Source organism: Coregonus clupeaformis, chromosome 8 (assembly GCF_020615455.1).
Source record: "Coregonus clupeaformis isolate EN_2021a chromosome 8, ASM2061545v1, whole genome shotgun sequence".
In the NCBI taxonomy this organism is placed as follows: domain Eukaryota; kingdom Metazoa; phylum Chordata; class Actinopteri; order Salmoniformes; family Salmonidae; genus Coregonus; species Coregonus clupeaformis.
The window spans coordinates 16953810-16976537 of record NC_059199.1 but is presented as its reverse complement, the minus strand read 5'-3'; the positions used below and the strand labels follow the sequence as shown (position 1 = coordinate 16976537).

The 22728-nt window shown below is 43.1% G+C and overlaps 1 protein-coding gene and 1 non-coding gene across 2 annotated transcripts; one reads left to right on the top strand and one right to left on the bottom strand.

The window, feature by feature from the left end:
* On the top strand, positions 1-5252 carry LOC121572715 (beta-1,4-glucuronyltransferase 1). Its single transcript, XM_045222336.1, is given in 4 exon segments — positions 1-1114; positions 2696-2797; positions 2799-3648; positions 3929-5252. Coding segments are annotated over 4 exon segments (1308 nt in total). The 5' UTR covers positions 1-950; the 3' UTR covers positions 4121-5252.
* Positions 124-205, bottom strand: trnas-gcu. Its single transcript has one exon. It is a non-coding gene; the product is annotated as a tRNA-Ser (tRNA).
* Positions 5253-22728: the final 17476 nt, after the last annotated feature.

The following is a 22728-nucleotide window of genomic DNA, read 5'->3' as shown; positions in this document are numbered from 1 at the left end:
GGTGTCTGTCTTTATTCCTTAATCCAACATATCATACAGAAACAGATACTGTTAGTTGAAGTACTGTTCACTCTCGCTAGCTACATTATGCCACTACTATCCCTGAGAAAGGAAAATATTTGTCGACGAGGATGGGATTCGAACCCACGCGTGCAGAGCACAATGGATTAGCAGTCCATCGCCTTAACCACTCGGCCACCTCGTCCTCTGAGTCATATCAGGTACCCAAAACACAATTTATCTCAAACCCATTACAAACCACAACTTTACTGTTATGAATGTATTTGGGTTATGTTATTCAAGAGAGCATTTTCATAAAATAGCATATTTGAACATGCAGTTGTTTGCTACGAACACAATAAATGGTCCATATTATGTCAAACAAGCTAGCTACATGCCCTTCTATTCTAGGGTTTGTGGTAGAAAAGCGCAGACATGCGTCACAACACCACAGGGGGGGTCGTCACTAGTTACCATAGCCACAAAGTCATAAACCCCGCTTTTCTACAATTGATCTTCTTAAAATCTGATTTTAAACCTAACCATAACCTTAACCACCCTGCTAACCGTATGCCCAACCTTAACATCAAATTAAATTAAGACCAAAAAGCAATTTTTTGTTTTCTTGATTTTTTACGATATCTACCATTCTCCAAACGTCCGAATGTGATGTTGTTTTGAAATACTATGAGATTGACAGAACCACATATCATCAAATATGAAGGAGGCCCATGCAATGATTTCACGATTTAAAATGTTATCGAAACCTGTGGCAGCACTGCGTAATGTCAACTGCACGAGACAGTCGAGGCAAGCCCTCCCAAAATGCCGAAATGAGCTCCGTGTAGCTAGTTAGCTAGCTAGCCACCTAGCAGTGGTCAATTTGATAGCTACCTGTAGCATATTGCTAAAGTATTTTGCTGTATGTGGTGTACATGTAGTGTTCGGAAATGCATTTCTATAAGAAATGTTCCGTGTTTAAAGTGGTGCTCGGCGCTCTGGTAATGGTGGCACTCTTGCAACTGAACTACCTTTCCTTCCTATCGAAACTGCACGGTAAGCAGCAGCGCTACCGATACAGTGGGGGAAAAAAGTATTTAGTCAGCCACCAATTGTGCAAGTTCTCCCACTTCAAAAGATGAGAGAGGCCTGTATTTTCATCATAGGTACACGTCAACTATGACAGACAAATTGAGCATTTTTTTTTCCAAAAAATCACATTGTAGGATTTTTAATGAATTTATTTGCAAATTATGGTGGAAAATAAGTATTTGGTCACCGACAAACAAGCAAGATTTCTGGCTCTCACAGACCTGTAACTTCTTCTTTAAGAGGCTCCTCTGTCCTCCACTCGTTACCTGTATTAATGGCACCTGTTTGAACTTGTTATCAGTATAAAGACACCTGTCCACAACCTCAAACAGTCACACTCCAAACTCCACTATGGCCAAGACCAAAGAGCTGTCAAAGGACACCAGAAACAAAATTGTAGACCTGCACCAGGCTGGGAAGACTGAATCTGCAATAGGTAAGCAGCTTGGTTTGAAGAAATCAACTGTGGGAGCAATTATTAGGAAATGGAAGACATACAAGACCACTGATAATCTCCCTAGATCTGGGGCTCCACGCAAGATCTCACCCCGTGGGGTCAAAATGATCACAAGAACGGTGAGCAAAAATCCCAGAACCACACGGGGGGACCTAGTGAATGACCTGCAGAGAGCTGGGACCAAAGTAACAAAGCCTACCATCAGTAACACACTACGCCGCCAGGGACTCAAATCCTGCAGTGCCAGACGTGTCCCCCTGCTTAAGCCAGTACATGTCCAGGCCCGTCTGAAGTTTGCTAGAGTGCATTTGGATGATCCAGAAGAGGATTGGGAGAATGTCATATGGTCAGATGAAACCAAAATATAACTTTTTGGTAAAAACTCAACTCTTCGTGTTTGGAGGACAAAGAATGCTGAGTTGCATCCAAAGAACACCATACCTACTGTGAAGCATGGGGGGTGGAAACATCATGCTTTGGGGCTGTTTTTCTGCAAAGGGACCAGGACGACTGATCTGTGTAAAGGAAAGAATGAATGGGGCCATGTATTGTGAGATTTTGAGTGAAAACCTCCTTCCATCAGCAAGGGCATTGAAGATGAAACGTGGCTGGGTCTTTCAGCATGACAATGATCCCAAACACACCGCCCGGGCAACGAAGGAGTGGCTTCGTAAGAAGCATTTCAAGGTCCTGGAGTGGCCTAGCCAGTCTCCAGATCTCAACCCCATAGAAAATCTTTGGAGGGAGTTGAAAGTCTGTGTTGCCCAGCGACAGCCCCAAAACATCACTGCTCTAGAGGAGCTCTGCATGGAGGAATGGGCCAAAATACAGTGTGTGAAAACCTTGTGAAGACTTACAGAAAACGTTTGACCTGTGTCATTGCCAACAAAGGGTATATAACAAAGTATTGAGAAACTTTTGTTATTGACCAAATACTTATTTTCCACCATAATTTGCAAATAAATTCATTAAGAATCCTACAATGTGATTTTCTGGAGAAAAAAAATCTATTTTTGTCTGTCATAGTTGATGTGTACCTATGATGAAAATTACAGGCCTCTCTCATCTTTTTAAGTGGCAGAACTTGCACAATTGGTGGCTGACTAAATACTTTTTTCCCCCACTGTACTTAGAGCTTTTCCGGAGCTCTGGCAAGAAAAATGCCCACTTGGAGAAAAACTCACGGAAAGAGCGTCTCAGGTACTCTCTGTCCACGGGGGGTATATTTGATGCTAGCGGGAAATACCGTGTACAAAAACTTGATCAAAAGCGATTTCTCCACCAATCAGAAGCCAGGAGCGGATGCAAGCTTGCACCTCTTGGCCTTAGCAACGCACACATCCATCAACAGCTTGCATCACCTGGACTCTTTGGTGGAACGTTGGCAGAACCCTCTCTCTGTGGCCATATTCGCACACGGGAAAGATGTCAAGTTTGCCACAGCCCTGGTCTACGCCCTCAGCATCTTCTGCCCTCAGATCCAGGCCTTGGTGGACTTCCACTTAGTGTGCCACTCTGGGGAGATTGCAAGTTTCCCCGAGCAGGACCGGGAGCATTTTGCCGGTCTGGAGGACTGTGCCGCGGTGTTAGCCAGGCTGGAGACGCACAGAGACAAATACCAGAACTACGCCATCGGGGGTAACGTCTCCTATCCAAACAATCTTCTTCGGAACGTTGCCAGCGGCGTCGTGGAAGCCAACTACATCCTGGTCATCGACATCGACATGGCGCCCAGTGCCGACCTCCACCAGCAGTTCCTGGCGCTGGTCATGAGACGTGAACCTGCCACAGACGAGGTCTTCGTCCTGCCTGCCTTCGAGATCCGCCATGTACACAAGATGCCTGCCACCAAGTCAGAGCTGGTGCAGCTGTACCAGGTGGGAGAGGTGCGGCCCTTCTATGAGGAGCTGTGCCCACGGTGCCAGGCCCCCACCAACTACTCCCAGTGGGTGAATAGACATAGCCAAGGCTTGGGGCCCCTGGACAAGGCCTATACGTTATCCTGGGTGGACCCCTGGGAGCCTTTCTACATCGGGCCTCGCACCGTGCCCCTGTACGAGGAGAGCTTCAGGCAGTACGGCTTTAACGGCATCACCCAGGTATGTATTGTACGGATAAAGGTAGCCAATGACTCCCAGTGTGGAGGGGACGTGACAGGTGTGTGTGTATGTATGGTTGAAAACAGTTAGAACTACATTACATTATCAACAGACACAGTACACTGCAGAGATTCTTGCACTGCAGTAAAATATACATAATACAAATAGAATAGAAATAAATACTTCATCCTGACACATCATTCAACTAAAAGTTTTCACCAGTTCATGTTGTCCTCCCTTACCTCATTGTCCTCCTTTTCTCCCCCTCTTCCCTCCCCAGGCCTGTGAGCTCCACGTCGCGGGCTACAGATTCTCCGTCCTCAACTCTGCCTTCGTGGTGCACAAAGGGTTCAAAGTTCAGGGCGAGTTCCACAGCAGGAAGGACGAGGAGAACCGAAGGAACCGCCTCCTGTTCCGCAGCTTCAAGGAGGGCCTAAAGACCAAGTACTCCTCCTCCCCTCGACGCTGCTGAGGAGACAAGGTGAGAACACTGGTGCCTGATTTACACTATAGGGTAAAACTATGGGTTGACCTGGTTACGCATCCACCATAGTTGCTGGGTAGGACCATGTGAGAACAAAATATCAGAGCCAGCACAGTACGGTTTGGCCCTATAGTGTGAATTAGCATTGGATCACTTCTCCCTAAGTACGGGCTAGGTGTTGATTTGGAGTTCAGCACTCCTATGAGTTCAAAAGACTTCTGTCCAGCAAGAAATCAACAAATTACTAACTGCACTACAACACAAACATGAACTGATCACTGGTCCTTGAATTTCTGCTCATTTGTCCAAGTCGTTCAACCACTAGATGGTAATAGACAGACACTTGATTGCAAGGTTTTCATATCAACATCATAATCAGCGTTACCCATGTATTGACAGTGAGGGTGGTCCTGTCATTTCCAGTGCCCGCTGAAGACCACACCATTTTTTGTAAATAGTACATTGTTCTATACAAGCTGGGTTTGGTTGACACTCCCATAGAGAGATGTATCTAGTGGGAAAGAGTGACAAGTGTTTTGAGTCTAACACTGCTATGATACCAGTGTGTTAACTGGAAAAAAGTTAGTTGTGTTTACCTGCAGGTATAACAAAACACTGTATGGTTAGCATTTTTTTTTAAGTGTAAAGAGTTATTATTATGAACACATATGTTGTTTTCTTTAATAGGGATGTTGACAGAGGTCACGTATGAGCCCCTAGGTCATGTCCCAAATGGCACCCTATTCCCCATAGACTACTTGGGGAACAATGGGGTGCCATTTAGGACGTAGCCATAGTCTTCATCCTGGTTATTTTGCGTTGTGAAAATATGGTACAGTATTACTATTTTGCGTAGCGATGGTGACTGACTTGTTAGCCCTGTGAAGGACTAACTGCAGCACAGGAAAGCCAGAACTCTGTTCTCCAACCACTAATTAATAATGTTCTTTAGTTATTTGGGAGTGAAAAAAAAAGTATATATTTTTTGTTGTTTACATATTAGTCATTGTGTGATATTTTTCAAATGTATTGTTTTCTCTCCCTGACCTGAGAATGACTTTCTCGTTTCAGTTGTGACAAACTTATCAAACAGTATCAATGCTTTATGTTTGGATTCCTATTAAACTACAAAAATAACCTACAACTTGTTTCTGAAATTACTTTTCAGTACATATTGTCTTTTTGAGGAAAGTGAATTGACTGTCCTATGTTATTACATAATTTTTAAAATGTGTAAAAAAAATTGATCACTTTAGTAGGCGTTACTATTAAATGCTTTTGGCACACAATTGTGTGTAGTAGGAACTCAATCCAGTAGGAGGCACTGGAGTAAAGGTTATCTATGGTAAAAGGACTTGTGTAGGATTGCAGTTTTTATTCTGTTGAGTCTAAATCAAGTTACTGAGGACATCAATCCAGTAGATTTTCATGCTAACCATTTACTTCTATGATGATTGGGAAGGAAATCTACAGATTTATCTCTACATTTCTCTAATATTTCGGTGATGGGGGTTGCATATCAGGTTCGGGGTGAATTCAGTTGTCAATTTAAGAAATGTAATTAACGAGTTGAAAAAAAAAAACTTATAAAATAGGGTCGTTTTTTATTCATGATCTCAATTTCTCTCAGTTTTGTATTAATTCAGTTGTCAATTCAGGAAGTGAAAAATCCACAAATAAAACAATGGGCATTTTTCAATTCCTGAATTGACAAATTAACTTTAATCTTTCTTTTAGAGGAAACCATATATGTAGTGTGGTGTTGCTCACAACTTGTGAGGACACAACATGTCTCTGGGTTTAAAAAATGTCACTAACTAAACCAATAGAAGCTGACGCCTAGGTTAAAAGGTGATTCGGCCTAACATCCAATTAAAAGCTCCTTTTTAGTAATTAACACGACCTGTATTGAAGTGAACTCCACAAAGCCCTGTGATCTCACTTATCGAACTTGGTGGTGAGACACGGAAGGGAATAACAGGCAATCACCGCTGCTGGGCACTTGGTTCATCATGCCAACACTTTAACGTATCACACCAGTTATCTATCTAAACAGATACACATCTCGTCTCTTCTGTCTCACTCCAACAACTCTACCTCCCAACCATATTATCATCTTTTCTTAATTTTTTTGTCAACATTCTCATCGTATTGGCGTTCTTTTTTTGTGCCTCTTCATCTCACCTGACCAATAACTAGGACTACATTGTCTCTTTTATTCTTGTTCTTTCCCTCTGCACCTATTCTTCCCTCTTCCTCAGTACGTCCCTGTCCCATCCATGGTGTTTGAGTGGCAGAAGGCAGGGGCGGGGGCGGGGGGAGGGGGGGGTTGTAAGGATAAGGAGAGGCATTAAGCAGGTTTGGTGAGGTAAAGTGGGGTTTATCTTGACAGCTTCGGGGAGCTGCAGCTTATTTGGTCAGGGAGCTTTACGACAAGAGCAATTAGGGCTGGCCTCTGTAGAGCTAGCAGGGGGCCTACCACTAGATTAGCTGTGTGCAAGGAGAAGAGGAGGCAGATGAGGGGGGTGAGTGTGTGCGTGCGTGTGTGCGTGTATGTGTACCGAGGGAAGACCAGACAAGCTGGAGACCCCGGCCTAGTGGGGTTTTTGAGGGGGGCTTTTTTGCGGGTCACTTCATGGATGAGAATTGGAGTGAGGAAGCAGTGACCCAAAACTATGGAGGACTGGAGAGACATAGGATGCATCCCAAATGGCACCCTATTCCCTTTATATAGTGCACTGTATAGGAAATAGGGTGCCATTTGGGATGCACACAGACATTTAAAGTATTAAGAGCTGAATGACCTTTTGTCTACGGCCACAGCATGTTGAACAGACCGTCATTGAAAAGGTTCACCATTAGGACCTTATTGCGCGCTAATGACGGCTTCCTCTGTTGATTGACCATTGGAAAGCACTTGACTGGAAATCAATGATTTTCTTAATTGATTGCCCCTGAGGGGATAAATAAAGTTGTATTGAATTGAATTCAAACGTGTCTCTGTATGTTGGGTTTACTTGAATTATATTACTCTGTAGCAAATGATTCAGTACAAGTTAAATACATACAATCTGGTTATCACAAGGTGCATTTTAAATCAATAGCTAGGTTTCCATCCAATTGGCTACAGATTTGTATGCATATATCCAAAAAAATATGCTTAAAGAAAATATGCGAATTTTCGCACCAGTGGTGGATCTCCACCAAACGGACTTGTTGCAGATAAAAATCAGTGCTTGATGAGGTAGTGCACACAAAATGATATTTGTTTGTCTTAAATTGTCACGTACTGAATAAAAATATAAAGTTTAATGTGTTTCCATTGCATTTTCAACTCTACAATAGTTTTGTCACAAAAACTGTTGTGTTAAATAGCAAATGTGCCTACTCTGGTTTTAGCACGTGCACTCTAGCCAAACGCTCTAGATACAGTGCGTAGGCTGTGCAGTAGGCTAGTCTACATGATGAGAATATTATGGATAAAAGTGAGAATATTTGTCAAACTGCAATCAAGCATCGATCATAATTTCACCAGAATCAGACCCTCGATATTTATTGGAAAGGAGCATCAAGCTAATACCGTGCACTTTCACCACCCTGTGAAGTTCAACATAATTTTTTTAATCCGTAACCTAATTAACTGCATGGTTTCGCGAGTCATAGTGGGAAGACCAAACGCCATAACATCGCGTGACTCCAAGTTTACTTTGATATTAGGGTTATTCTATCAATATTTGCGCATAAAGGCATTTCCACCGCCATTTCTTGCATAATGAACTTTACAGACACAAAAAGATCCCACCATGTCAAATGATCAATTTATCTGTCATAATCTATAAAATTGTACCAAAACTTCCTGTTGCCATCACAGCTGGCGTGATTTTTTTATATGGTAATGTACCGTATTAAAAAAATCACGACAGCTGTGATGGTGTGTGGTCCTCCCACTATGACTTGGGAAACCATGCAGGCTACAGATGAAAACAACTATGTTGAACTTCACAGGGTGGTGAAAGTGCACGGTATGAGCTTGATGCTCCTTTCCAATAAATGTTGATTGTCTTATTCTGGTGACATGATGATCGATGCTTTGGGGAAACCCTGGACTAGCCTACCCTCACAGCCTACCCGCACTGTATCTGCGAGCTGTTGGCTAGAGCGCACGTGCCAAGACAAGAGGAGGCACATTTGCTATTTAACGCAACAAAAATATCCATAGAGTTGAAAATGTGATGGAAACACATTGAACATTAGTTTTATTCGGTACATGAAAACTTAAGCGAAAAAGTACATTTTGTGTGCACTATGTCATCACACATTGATTTTATAATATTTGCATGAAAATCTGTCGACAATTGGATGGAAACCTAGCTATTGAGACAACATTGAGGTAAGTAATAAATAAATAAAATTTGCCAACTAGGCAAGGGGAAAATAACAAATATGCCCTATACCAGGGTATTCAAATAATATTTGAGAAGGTCCTGTCACACAAATGTCCTAGGTGGCAAAGGTCCAGATAGATATTTTCATTTATCGGCATTGTAAGAAACCCCCACCTCACTACCCATGTGACCCCAAACTGTTCACACTCCTCTTGTTGGTGGAGATAACAGTTTGCAGCTTTAAAGCTAATTTCCTGCAATTCTACACGTTTTGCCATGTGGTTAGCCTAGCTTACCTACTTAGCTAACATGAGCTAGTTGATCAACTGGACATTTGACAGGTTATAAATAGCTCTAAGGTCTGTCAGTGAATGTGATAAAAAGAGGAAAACTGCCCATGCACTAGTACATTTCGAAATGGCACCTTGTGCATTGTACTATTACAACTCTCAACAGCAGAAAATTGAAAGCCCGACTGAGTCCCCCCAATTTGGGGCCCTGTTCTTGATTTGGATCCGGGACCAAGTCTGCCTATTGAGTATAGCTGCCCTATACTGTCTAACTAGAAGTAGTTGTTGAGTGTTACATGTCTGCGATTCCCACGGGGGGCCAGTATGAAAAATGTATGCACTCACTAACTGTAAGTCGCTCTGGATAAGAGCGTCTGCTAAATGACTAACATGTAAAATGTAAATGATGAGTTCACCTGGATTCCACTATGAGGTCACTTTACAAAGCTGTCAGGTCATGACCGATCAACAACATGTTACAACATAACTAGAGCTACTTATAAAATAAAACATTGATTGATGTAAACTCTAGAAGCAACTCTTCCTTAAAAAATATGCAAAGTAACTGTGAAAAGTAGTATAAACCAAAATGCATTTCAGCAAAAAGATGAGACATGTTTGTGTCTTAAGGGGTGACAGGAACAGGTTGGCGTTTGTCACCTTGGGTAACACTTAACACCAGGCAGAGCAGAGCAGAGCAGCCTGGAGAGGAGTGAGCTGAAACATCCGTTTCACTTAACGAGTGTGAGCTTATCAGTCATCAATGCCAGCTTTAGGAGCAGGCTACCTGTCTGCTTACGGAACAAGCTCAACAAGCTCCCACCGATGCACGCATCCAGATCACTCATTGCCAGTTAAGTCGAGTGTTCTTGGACGCCCTGGCTACCTGCGCTTTAAACGTATCCCGCTAATACGTCTCCCTTCACCCTCTACCCCTGTGGTATCCAGCTAGCGGTGGCAGTTCTAATAGGACGTGACACCGCCCGGGGGAAAGAAAATCAGGCCGAACGGATCTAGGTAATCCCTCTCACCGAGCCTCACCAGTGCCTTGCTTATAGCCTCCTCCTACCCTCCTTCTTCTCCTCCCGTCCTCCTTCTTTTCCCCAGTGCCCAGCGCCTTGCTTGTAGCCTCCTCCTACCCATTGTTGCATGAATTCACATCTTCCGAGTGGCGCAGTGGTCTAAGGCACTGCATTGCAGTGCTAGCTGTGCCACTAGAGATCCTGGTTCGAATCCAGGCTCTGCCGTAGCTGGCTGCGACCGGGAGACCCATGGGGCGGTGCACAATTGGCCCAGTGTCGTCCAAGGTAGGGGAGGGAATGGCCGGCAGGGATGTAGCTCAGTTGGTAGAGCATGGCGTTTGCAACGCCAGGGTTGTGTGTTCGATTCCCACGGGGGGCCAGTATGGAAAAAAAATTTTTTATGTATGCACTCACTAACTGTAAGTCGCTCTGGATAAGAGTGTCTGCTAAATGACTAAAATGTAAATGAGAACAGACGGACGGGGGCAGGCAGGACAGGGTGTCCCCCTATGACACAGTCACACACAAAGAGGTGCGAACACACAGAGTTGCATACACACACACACAACAAGGAACTAACAACTTGGAGCGGGAACCCACTGGCCACACAGAGCTAAATTAAATCTGTCTCCTCGATCAATGCGATAATGCAAGATCCTCTATCGCAATAATTTAGTAACAGATGAAGGATGACATGATGCAATTGGTCTATTGTACTGTGTTTGTAGACTGGCTGTACATTCACTGGGCCCTCACAGCTTGGCTCCCAGGATCTGCATTAAGTCTCAGAGGAGAGGAGCTCATCCAGTTCTGGTACAGTACACAGTACATACAGTGATACACAACATGTATTTTCTCATAAGAAAAAGCAGAGGAAATAGGTCTCGTTATTTTTTTTTGGGGGGGGGGGTTGTTTGTCACATTTGTCAAACATCACTTGAGAATAAATCAAATGATTTAGAAGAAGTTGTTTGAGATTTTTTGGGGTAGCTTATGTCCACTTATTCTCCACTTCTTGCAATAAATCAATAATAACCATGCTGCTAACAATATGTCTCAGAATGCGTATCTCTCTATGAGCAACTATCAATCAATCAATGATTGAAGTCTATCCAGTGCTCTAAAGAGTATTTATGATCTCAGGTCAGTGTGTGTGTAGTGCACTCCTATCAGTGCATTTAGATGACATGAAGGCAGACAAAATTAGCACACAACAAACTAACTTTACTGAGCCTTTCAGGACTCTTAAATAATCATCCTCTACCCTCCACCCCTTCATTCCTCCCCCAGCCCTCACTCTATCCACCTGTCCCACCCGGGGGGTCCGTTGGCGGCACTGCAGAGTGGCTGGGCTTGGGCAGGCAGTTGAGGCAGGGTGGGTCAGGGAGGGGGGAAGGGGGATCTGTAGAGGTAAGTCACTGAATCAGGAATTAATGAGTATTAAAGTATTAGGTGAGAATAAGTCCTACATTTAAGTCCTTTAGCATTCCTAAACAACTCCAATAACACCTGTTATATCATGGAATCGCAGAGAGGCTGCGTGGTGTGAAAATCACATTATTTTTCTTCTACCAAAGACATGATGGCCAAACTGGTGAGCAGATAGTTCTCTATGGAAGTAGAGACTTGAAATTGGTATAATTGGTAGAAATAAAATATAACTCAATACCAATTTGAGTCATAATATTTTGACCACAAACCAACATTTGACAGAGGTGCCTATTGAGTTGCAGACAGAATCCAGAAGTGGACAGTGTTCTTTCTTTGACACAGAGAGCTTCTAAGATTCCAAAGAATTCTAAGATTCTCTGTTCTCTTCTCTAAGCTTCTCTTCTTGTCTCGTGAGTTTTCTGGGCTATGATGTCATGACAGTGAAGCCAACCAGGCCCAGACAGACAGACAGACAGACAGACAGACATACATTGGCCTTCCTATTGTTCTAACCCCTTACATCACCACCATGACCACTAGCAGCCATTGCTGCTAGTCACTAATCACAGTTTCAGAGCACAAGGGCCAATGACCAGCCCAGCAAACAAACCCTGAGAGTGATCCATCCACCCATCCATCCTTGGGTCTATTTTCTAGTGCAGAGAGCTTAAATTAGACAACATTGTTGGTTGGTTGGTTAGCCATCGAGAGGAGATCTCCTTGTGTAAGCTAATCTTCACACACAGCAACGGTGATACCTTCCTTAGGTGGAGCTATAGAAATATATATACTAGAGTGGGCTAATTTGTCCATTAATTCAAGTTGGGAGGGATTTTCTGTAGAACTTTTCCTGGAAATTAGATGTGCGTTACTTAGGTAACTTGTCATTGAGGTGAAATGGTACAACGTGGTAAAACATGGTAAAACATGGATTTCAATAGATTAAACATTTGAAATCTACTCAACAACTATCTTATTTTCCATTAGCATGAAAAGCTTCATAACTACAATGCATAAAGGCTATCTGTCTGTCTTTGAAAACCTATTGCTGTGGATATCATATCACAGGGAGAAAATGGTACATTTATTTAAAAAAATATACAGTGCATTCGGAAAGTATTCAGACCCCTTGATTTTTTCCACATTTTGTTACGTTACAGCCTTATTCTAAAATCAATTAAATTGTTAGTTTTTTCTCATCAATCTACACACAATACCCCATAATGGCAAAGCAAAAATAGTTTATTTTTTATTTTTGCTAATTTATTAAAAGTAAACATTTACATAAGTATTCAGACCCTTTATTCAGTACTTTGTTGAAGCACCTTTGGCAGTGATTACAGCCTCAAGTCTTTTTAGGTATGACGCTACAAGCTTGGCACACTTGTATTTTGAGAGTTTCTCCCGTTCTTCTCTGCAGATCCTCTCAAGCTCTGTCAGGTTGGATGGGAAGTGTCACTGCACAGCTATTTTCAGGTCTCTCCAGAGATGTTTGATCGGGTTCAAGTCCGGGCTCTGGCTGGGCCACTCAAGGACATTCAGAGACTTGTGCCGAAGCCACTCCTGCGTTGTCTTGGCTGTGTGCTTAGGGTCGTTGTCCTGATGGAAGGTGAACCTTTGCCCCAGTCTGAGGTCTTGAGAGCTCTGGAGCAGGTTTTCATCAAGTACTTTCTCTGTACTTTGCGCCGTTCATTTTTCCCTCTATCCTGACTAGTCTCCCAGTCCCTGCTGCTGAAAAAGATCCCCACAGCATGATGCTGCCACCACCATGCTTCACCGTAGGGATGGTGCCAGGTTTCCTCCAGACGTGACGCTTTGCATTCAGGCCAAAGAGTTCAATCTTGGTTTCATCAGACCAGATAATCTTGTTTCTCATGGTCTGAGTCCTTTAAGTGCCTTTTGGCAAACTACAAGCGGGCTGTCATGTGCCTTTTACTGAGGAATGGCTTCCGTCTGGCCACTCTACCATAAAGGCCTAATTGGTGGAGTGCTGTAGAGATGGTTGTCCTTGTGGAAGGTTCTCCCATCTCCACAGAGGAACTCTGGAGCTCTGCCAGAGTGACCATCGGGTTCTTGGTCACCTCCCTGACCAAGACCCTTCTCCCCCGATTGCTCAGTTTGGTCGGGCGGCCAGCTCTAGGAAGAGTCTTGGTGGTTCCAAACTTCTTCCATTTAAGAATGATGGAGGCCACTGTGTTCTTGGGGACCTTCAATGCTGCAGAAATGTTTTGGTACACTTCCCCAGATCTGTGCCTTGACACAATCCTGTCTCGGAGCTCTACGGACAATTACTTCGACTTCATGGGACAACTGTGGGACCTTATATAGACAGGTGTGTGCCTTTCCAAATCATGTCCAATCAATTGAATTGAGCACAGGTGGACTCCAATCAAGTTGACGAAACATCTCAAGGATGATCAATGGAAACAGGATGTACCTGAGCTCAATTTCGAGTCTCATAGCAAAGGTTCTGAATACGTATGTAAATAATGTATTTCAAATTTTTTTTTTTTATAAAAATTTTAAAATCTCTAAAAACCTGGTTTCACTTTGTCATTATGGGGTATTGTGTGTAGATTGATGAGGAATTTTTTTTATTTAATCCATTTTAGAATAAGGCTGTAACGTAACAAAATGTGGAAAAAGTCAAGGGGTCTGAATACTTTCCGAATGCACTGTATTATCCTGCAATATACTGTACCTCTCTTAAAAACAGTCAACTGAGATTGAGTATAATGCAAACAACAAAAACAGGTATGTTGTTAACACGTGGTAGATGCTGGTTAAAATAAGAGATTTGACTGTGCTAAAATGAGATGGGGATTCATCCCTTGTCTTTCAATCCACCACAAATATTTGCCTCCACAGTGACTCTCAATCATCCGTGCTCACCTTTGAGGCAAGAGATTTAGCTCTTTCTCCTCCTATAGCATATCACAACAGCGGAAGGGGAAGTGAATATATTGTTTGTTTGGTGAATGCTCCCTGGGCATACGGTGCTGGGGGGGTGGGGGGCACTCGTCCTGTCTGAGAGGATACTGGTATTGAGTTGCAAACGAGTTTGTAATTAGCCCCTACTTCACTTGCAGGGAGGGAATTAGTGTGTGTGTGTCAGTGTTTGTGTTTCGGTGTGTGTGTGTCGCTGTGTGTGTTGCATTTATGCGAGTGTGTGTGCTTAATTCATGTGTTTTGGTGTGTGTGTTCTCCTGAGCTTGTGTGTGTGTGTTTGACCTCCTTTCTTTAGGAGGAAAGGGGTTGGGGCCAGAGATAAGGATAACACTAATTAGTTCTCCACCCAGTTGCTTGTTAATTGTGTTGTGTTGTGGATTTATACAGCATGGTTGGATGGGTAATACCCCGCCCCACAGGGCCCCACACCCCACCCCCTGCCTTGCCTGTTTGCAAAATCAACAGCTCATTTTTAAGCAGGCGACTTCTTGTTTAAGTCTAATTAATTATGCCAAGTGGGGTTCCACCTTCACCATCATGTCCTGGGCTGCATTCCAAATGGCACCCTATATCCCTATGGTGCACTACTTTTGACCCAGGCCCATGGGCACTATAGGGAATAGGGTGTCATTTGGGACGCAACCCTTGTCTTGTCCAGAAAGGGGAAGAGGTGCAGGGAGGGGAAGAGGGGTATGGGGGATAGATATGTGCATATGGTCACATAATTAATTAGAACAGAAAAGTATGTAACTATATAAATCTGGTAAAAAATATAAAGACAAATAGTCCCCTGTAGCTCAGTTGGAAGAGCATGGCGCTTGCAACGCCAGGGTTGTGGGTTCGTTTCCCAACGGGGGGCCAGTATGAAAAATGTATGCACTCACTAACTGTAAGTCGCTCTGGATAAGAGCATCTGCTAAATGACTAAAATGGAAATGTAGATGGAAATGTTGCTACAAGGTTGATGACCACTCTTCAGCCTCCAATGTGTTTGGTTCAGCTTGCAAGAGTGCAATTTTGACAATAAAGCCAGGAATATTAACATTAGCAGGCTCTATTGGCACACTATCGTATTGTATCATATAAAAACAATGCCTCTAGAAGAATGTACAGTATTCAATAAATCAATACAGTTTAAACACCCCTCACCCCCTGATACTGACTGGCACACACCATCATAATCTCCTCATTCCATCTATGATTAAGAAGATTGGTAATCTCACTCAGTCTGCTCTCAAAGTGTTAACAGATTGGTGGGTTTGGGGAGGGGGTAGAGGGGTAGAGGGGTGTGTGGTGTGTGTGCGTGCTTAAGTGAGTGTGTGTGTGCAAGCGTGCATTCAAACGTGGGAAGTGTCTGAGACCTAACAGGGTCAGATTAACGGTAAAGTATGATCTTCCCCCGGCTCATCTAATTTCTCCCCCTTCTGTGCTCCTCTATACTGGCTGTGTGCACAGACACTTGCACACACACAGTACAATCCCTTCCAACAGACACACAAACACACACTGCACCCCACTGCCCTGATAATCTAGCTAGGCTATCATCCACTGCCCTCTGTTTATACAGGGAATCTATACCCTTGTCTTGAGTTATGGACTGTTTGGGTTGACTTCCATTTTGTCACATCATTTTTTATACATTGTGTTAGTACAGTTATATATTTTAAACCTTAATATTGAAGTTAATATTGAAGTTAAAATGAATATTTTTTATATGGATATAATGTAAAAACATTTCAAATATCAATGTTCCTGTATACAGTGGCAGACTCACAATTAGGCAACTCAGTCAATTGCTTAGAGCATCACATCATCAGGGGCCGTAAACCTTTTTGTGACAAAGAAATGTATCCATTTAACATGTATTCTGCACAAAATGTATACAGTTGTTTAACTAAATAATAATAAAATGTAGCTAGGAAATATGACAGGATTTTGAGTGTATTTGGTCATTTACAACTGGTCCCTGTAGCTCAGTTGGTAGAGCATGGCGCTTGCAACGCCAGGGTTGTGGGTTCGTTTCCCACGGGGGGCCAGTATGAAAAATGTATGCACTCACTAACTGTAAGTCGCTCTGGATAAGAGCGTCTGCTAAATGACTAACATGTAAATGCTTAGAACATTACATCTTACACTACATGGCCAAAAGTATGTGGACTGCCCTTCAATTTAGTGGATTCGGCTATTTCAGCCACACCCGTTGCTGACAGATGTATAAAATCGAGTACACCGCCATGCAATCTCCATAGACAAACATTGGCAGTAGAATGGCTGGTGCAGAAGAGCTCAGTGACTTTCAACGTGGCACCGTCATTAGATGCAACAACGGCTCAGCCGCGAAGTGGTAGGCCACACAAGCTCATAGAATGGGACCGCCGAGTGCTGAAGTGCGTAGTGCAAAACATAGTCTGTCCTCGGTTGCAACACTCACTACCGAGTTCCAAACTGCCTCTGGAAGCAACGTCAGCACAAGAACTGTTCGTCGGGAGCTTCATGAAATGGGTTTCCATGACCGAGCAGCCGCACACAAGCCTAAGATCACCATGCGCAATGCCAAGCGTCTGATGGAGTAGTGTAAAGCTCGCCGCCATTGGACTCTAGAGCAGTGGAAAGACGTTCTCTGGAGTGATGAATCACGCTTCACCATCTGGCAGTCTGGGTTTGGCGGATGCCAGGAGAACGCTACCTGCCCTAATGCATAGTGCCAACTGTAAAGTTTGGTGGAGGAGGAATAATGGTCTGGGGCTGTTTTTCATGGTTTGGGCTTGGCCCCTTAGTTCCAGTGAAGTGGAACGCTACAGCATACAATAACATTGTAGACGATTCTGTGCTTCCAACTTTGTGGCAACAGTTTGGGGAAGGGCCTTTCCTGTTTCACCATGACAATGCCCCCGTGCACAAAGCAAGGTCCATACAGAAATGGTTTGTCAAGATCGGTGTGGAAGAACTTGACTGGCCTGCACAGAGCCCTGACCTCAACCCCATCGAACACCTTTGGGATGAATTGGAACGCCGACTGCGAGCCAGCCCTAATCGTCCAACATCAGTGCCCGACCTCACTAATGCTCTTGTGGCTGAATGGAAGCAAGTCCCCACAGCAATGTTCCAACATCTAGTGGAACGCCTTCCCAGAAGAGTGGTGGCTGTTATAGCAGCAAAGGGGGGACTAACTCCATGTTTATGCCCATGATTTTGGAATGAGATGTTCAACAAGGAGGTGTCTACCTACTTTTGGCCATGTAGTAAATCTGTAGTCCATTCAATTGGACTAATTATTTTCAGAGGTTATAAAACGAAATAAGAAAACTGAAGAAAGAGAATCTCCCAATAAAATAAAGTATTCATTCAACTATTACAGTTATATTCTGCATAAAGTCAGAATTACTTGTCTGTTGTCTAAATTCTATAATCAATCATGACCTCAAAGGTCTCCAGCTAAGCCAGTATTGTCTGGTAAGCCCATATTTGTGTTCTGTAGAAAGATTGCTTCGACAAGACTAAACCACTTTACCTGATTCTAAACCATGACCCTTTCTTTACCTGACTACAATCTCTATTTTAAAACCTACAGTGAGGGAAAAAAGTATTTGGTCCCCTGCTGATTTTGTTTGTTTGCCCACTGACAAAGACATGATCAGTCTGTCATTTTAATGGTAGGTTTATTTGAACAGTGAGAGACAGAAAAACAACAAAAAAATCCAGAAAAATGCATGTCAACAATGTTATAAATTGATTTGCATTTTAATGAGGAAAATAAGTATTTGACCCCTCTGCAAAACATGACTTAGTACTTGGTGGCAAAACCCTTGTTGGCAATCACAGAGGTCAGACGTTTCTTGTAGTTGGCGACCAGGTTTGCACACATCTCAGGAGGGATTTTGTTCCACTCCTCTTTGCAGATCTTCTCCAAGTCATTAAGGTTTCGAGGCTGACGTTTGGCAACTCGAACCTTCAGCTCCCTCCACAGATTTTCTATGGGATTAAGGTCTGGAGACTGGCTAGGCCACTCCAGGACCTTAATGTGCTTCTTCTTGAGCCACTCCTTTGTTGCCTTGGCCGTGTGTTTTGGGTCATTGTCATGCTGGAATACCCATCCACGACCCATTTTCAATGCCCTGGCTGAGGGAAGGAGGTTCTCACCCAAGATTTGACGGTACATGGCCCTGTCCATCGTCCCTTTGATGCGGTGAAGTTGTCCTGTCCCCTTAGCAGAAAAACACCCCCAAAGCATAATGTTTCCACCTCCTTGTTTGACGGTGGGGATGGTGTTCTTGGGGTCATAGGCAGCATTCCTCCTCCTCCAAACATGGCGAGTTGAGTTGATGCCAAAGAGCTCGATTTTGGTCTCATCTGACCACAACACTTTCACCCAGTTCTCCTCTGAATCATTCAGATGTTCATTGGCAAACTTCAGACGGGCCTGTATATGTGCTTTCTTGAGCAGGGGGACCTTGCGGGCGCTGCAGGATTTCAGTCCTTCACGGCGTAGTGTGTTACCAATTGTTTTCTTGGTGACTATGGTCCCAGCTGCCTTGAGATCATTGACAAGATCCTCCCGTTTAGTTCTGGGCTGATTCCTCACCGTTCTGATGATCATTGCAACTCCACGAGGTGAGATCTTGCTTGGAGCCCCAGGCCGAGGGAGATTGACAGTTCTTTTGTGTTTCTTCCATTTGCGAATAATCGCACCAACTGTTGTCACCTTCTCACCAAGCTGCTTGGCAATAGTCTTGTAGCCCATTCCAGCCTTGTGTAGGTCTACAATCTTGTCCCTGACATCCTTGGACAGCTCTTTGGTCTTGGCCATGGTGGAGAGTTTGGAATCTGATTGATTGATTGCTTCTGTGGACAGGTGTCTTTTATACAGGTAACAAACTGAGATTAGGAGCACTCCCTTTAAGAGTGTGCTCCTAATCTCAGCTCGTTACCTGTATAAAAGACACCTGGGAGCCAGAAATCTTTCTGATTGAGAGGGGGTCAAATACTTATTTCCATCATTAAAATGCAAATCTATTTATAACATTTTTGACATGCGTTTTTCTGGATTTTTTTGTTGTTATTCTGTCTTTCACTGTTCAAATAAACCTACCATTAAAATTATAGACTGATCATTTCTTTGTCAGTGGGCAAACGTACAAAATCAGCAGGGGATCAAATACTTTTTTCCCTCACTGTATATGCACACAAAGTCCATAAGCCTGGTCTGCTGGATTGGTATTCATGTGGTTCTCTAGTCTAGAGACTATGGATGTAAACTGTCCAGGGTTGCTGTCAATTCCATTTGAATTCCATCATTTAATTGAAATTAATTGAAATTCCAATTCAAGAATATAAAAAAAAAATTTTTTTTCAACTTGTATTTTCCTTAACTGACCACAACCCACCTCCACCACCATACTGGCTAGCCATCATGGTACATAAAGCTACAGTATTCCCCTAAACAAAACAGTAGCCTAATAAATACAATTAATAATCTGCAATGTGCCTAAAGAACCAGATCTGTTGAATGAAATAGAAAAGCTACAGTGGGGAAAAAAGTATTTAGTCAGCCACCAATTGTGCAAGTTCTCCCACTGAAAAAGATGAGAGAGGCCTGTAATTTTCATCATAGGTACACATCAACTATGACAGACAAATTGAGATTTTTTTTCCCAGAAAATCACATTGTAGGATTTTTAATGAATTTATTAGCAAATTATGGTGGAAAATAAGTATTTGGTCACCTACAAACAAGCAAGATTTCTGGCTCTCACAGACCTGTAACTTCTTCTTTAAGAGGCTCCTCTGTCCTCCACTCGTTACCTGTATTAATGGCACCTGTTTGAACTTGTTATCAGTATAAAAGACACCTGTCCACAACCTCAAACAGTCACACTCCAAACTCCACTATGGCCAAGACCAAAGAGCTGTCAAAGGACACCAGAAACAAAATTGTAGACCTGCACCAGGCTGGGAAGACTGAATCTGCAATAGGCAAGCAGCCTGGTTTGAAGAAATCAACTGTGGGAGCAATTATTAGGAAATGGAAGACATACAAGACCACTGATAATCTCCCCTCGATCTGGGGCTCCACGCAAGATCTCAGCCCGTGGGGTCAAAATGATCACAAGAACGGTGAGCAAAAATCCCAGAACCACACGGGGGGACCTAGTGAATGACCTGCAGAGAGCTGGGACCAAAGTAACAAAGCCTACCATCAGTAACACACTACGCCGCCAGGGACTCAAATCCTGCAGTGCCAGACGTGTCCCCTGCTTAAGCCAGTACATGTCCAGGCCCGTCTGAAGTTTGCTAGAGTGCATTTGGATGATCCAGAAGAGGATTGGGAGAATGTCATATGGTCAGATGAAACCAAAATAGAACTTTTTGGTAAAAACTCAACTCGTCGTGTTTGGAGGACAAAGAATGCTGAGTTGCATCCAAAGAACACCATACCTACTGTGAAGCATGGGGGTGGAAACATCATGCTTTGGGGCTGTTTTTCTGCAAAGGGACCAGGACGACTGATCCGTGTAAAGGAAAGAATGAATGGGGCCATGTATCGTGAGATTTTGAGTGAAAACCTCCTTCCATCAGCAAGGGTATTGAAGATGAAACGTGGCTGGGTCTTTCAGCATGACAATGATCCCAAACACACCGCCCGGGCAACGAAGGAGTGGCTTCGGAAGAAGCATTTCAAGGTCCTGGAGTGGCCTAGCCAGTCTCCATAGAAAATCTTTGGAGGGAGTTGAAAGTCTGTGTTGCCCAGCGACAGCCCCAAAACATCACTGCTCTAGAGGAGATCTGCATGGAGGAATGGGCCAAAATACCAGCAACAGTGTGTGAAAACCTTGTGAAGACTTACAGAAAACGTTTGACCTGTGTCATTGCCAACAAAGGGTATATAACAAAGTATTGAGAAACTTTTGTTATTGACCAAATACTTATTTTCCACCATAATTTGCAAATAAATTCATTAAAAATCCTACAATGTGTGAAAACCTTGTGAAGACTTACAGAAAACGTTTGACCTGTGTCATTGCCAACAAAGGGTATATAACAAAGTATTGAGAAACTTTTGTTATTGACCAAATACTTATTTTCCACCATAATTTGCAAATAAATTCATTAAAAATCCTACAATGTGTTTTTCTGGATTTTTTTTTCTCATTTTGTCTGTCATAGTTTACGTGTACCTATGATGAAAATTACAGGCCTCTCTCATCTTTTTAAGTGGGAGAACTTGCACAATTGGTGGATGACTAAATACTTTTTCCCCCACTGTATAGGCTATATATATCAATTCCCTATAGCCTATACTCATATCATATAGTTTATCATTGTTGTACCGCATTCGTAGACAGATGCTTATTCTAATCTGGATTAATAAGAAAATGGTCCCCTAAAGACTGATTAATAAAATCAGAGAGGGATTGAACCCTTGAAGCAGGATCGTGTAATACCGTGTCCTCGAGTAACACTGTCGTCCATCCCCATCACCCTGCCTCCAGAGACGGGTGTTTTTTAAATCCTGACCCGGGGATCGACCGGGGTGGAGGAGGATAGGTCTACGGTATGACAGTGTCCACTTTAATTAAAAGGCGATCCGTTTTGTCGGGAGCATTGAGAGAATGCTTAGTCGCTTTGCCAAACATGCGTCTCGGAAATTTCGCTGCGGGCAAATGGAAGCGGCCGCCGGGTTTGTGATACAGATGCAGATTTTCCTGGCCTTAGTGCGGTAGCTCTGGCGCTCAGATTCAATGCTCATTAAAATCAGAGCATATATTATAGCTGTGAAGCTGTCTGTCATCTATAGCCCAAACATGTTGTGAGCCAGGGTGCATCCATCCACCAGCGCTAAAAAACAACAAAAAATGAATACAATTAATTAGGTTTGGGTTAGGCCTATCTAAAATATATGCACAATTTACCCAAGACCTATAATAATTTGTTTTCAAACTGTAAACTACTATTCCATAAGAGTAATATCTTGATTTTTTAAAACCAAACATTTTATCACATGATTATAAACACAACAATGTTATGCTACTATTCTACTATTCCAATTATCAAGTAGGCCTATTGGTTATAGAACAGTTATTGATTATTTATCACTTCTATATATTTAGGTGATTTAACTTTCTAGTAAATACGAACCAGGCCTAGTGGGTAAACGCTTGATTACACACATTTTCCTCCTCTCTTCTCTTCCCCTCATCCTCCCTCCCTGTCCCCTGGCCTGAAAAGAATTTCCCCTGGCCTGAAAAGGATTTCCTCTGGCCGGCCAATCATGCAGATCAGACCAATTAAATATCCTTGTTGTTAGCTTCCCAATCATCCTGACAGTCAATGTATCCCTCGGCTAACACAAACAATCTGATCAGGCTGTCACCTCTATACACATTACCCCCTCCCCCGCTAAGTGGCTAATGACCGCGAGGCGCATAATCCCTCTCAAAACATCTACAAAGATGCTAATTGTTTCTAGCTATAAATACAGGTTGACTCCTGGCGTTCCTTCTTTAGCCTACTAGAACCGA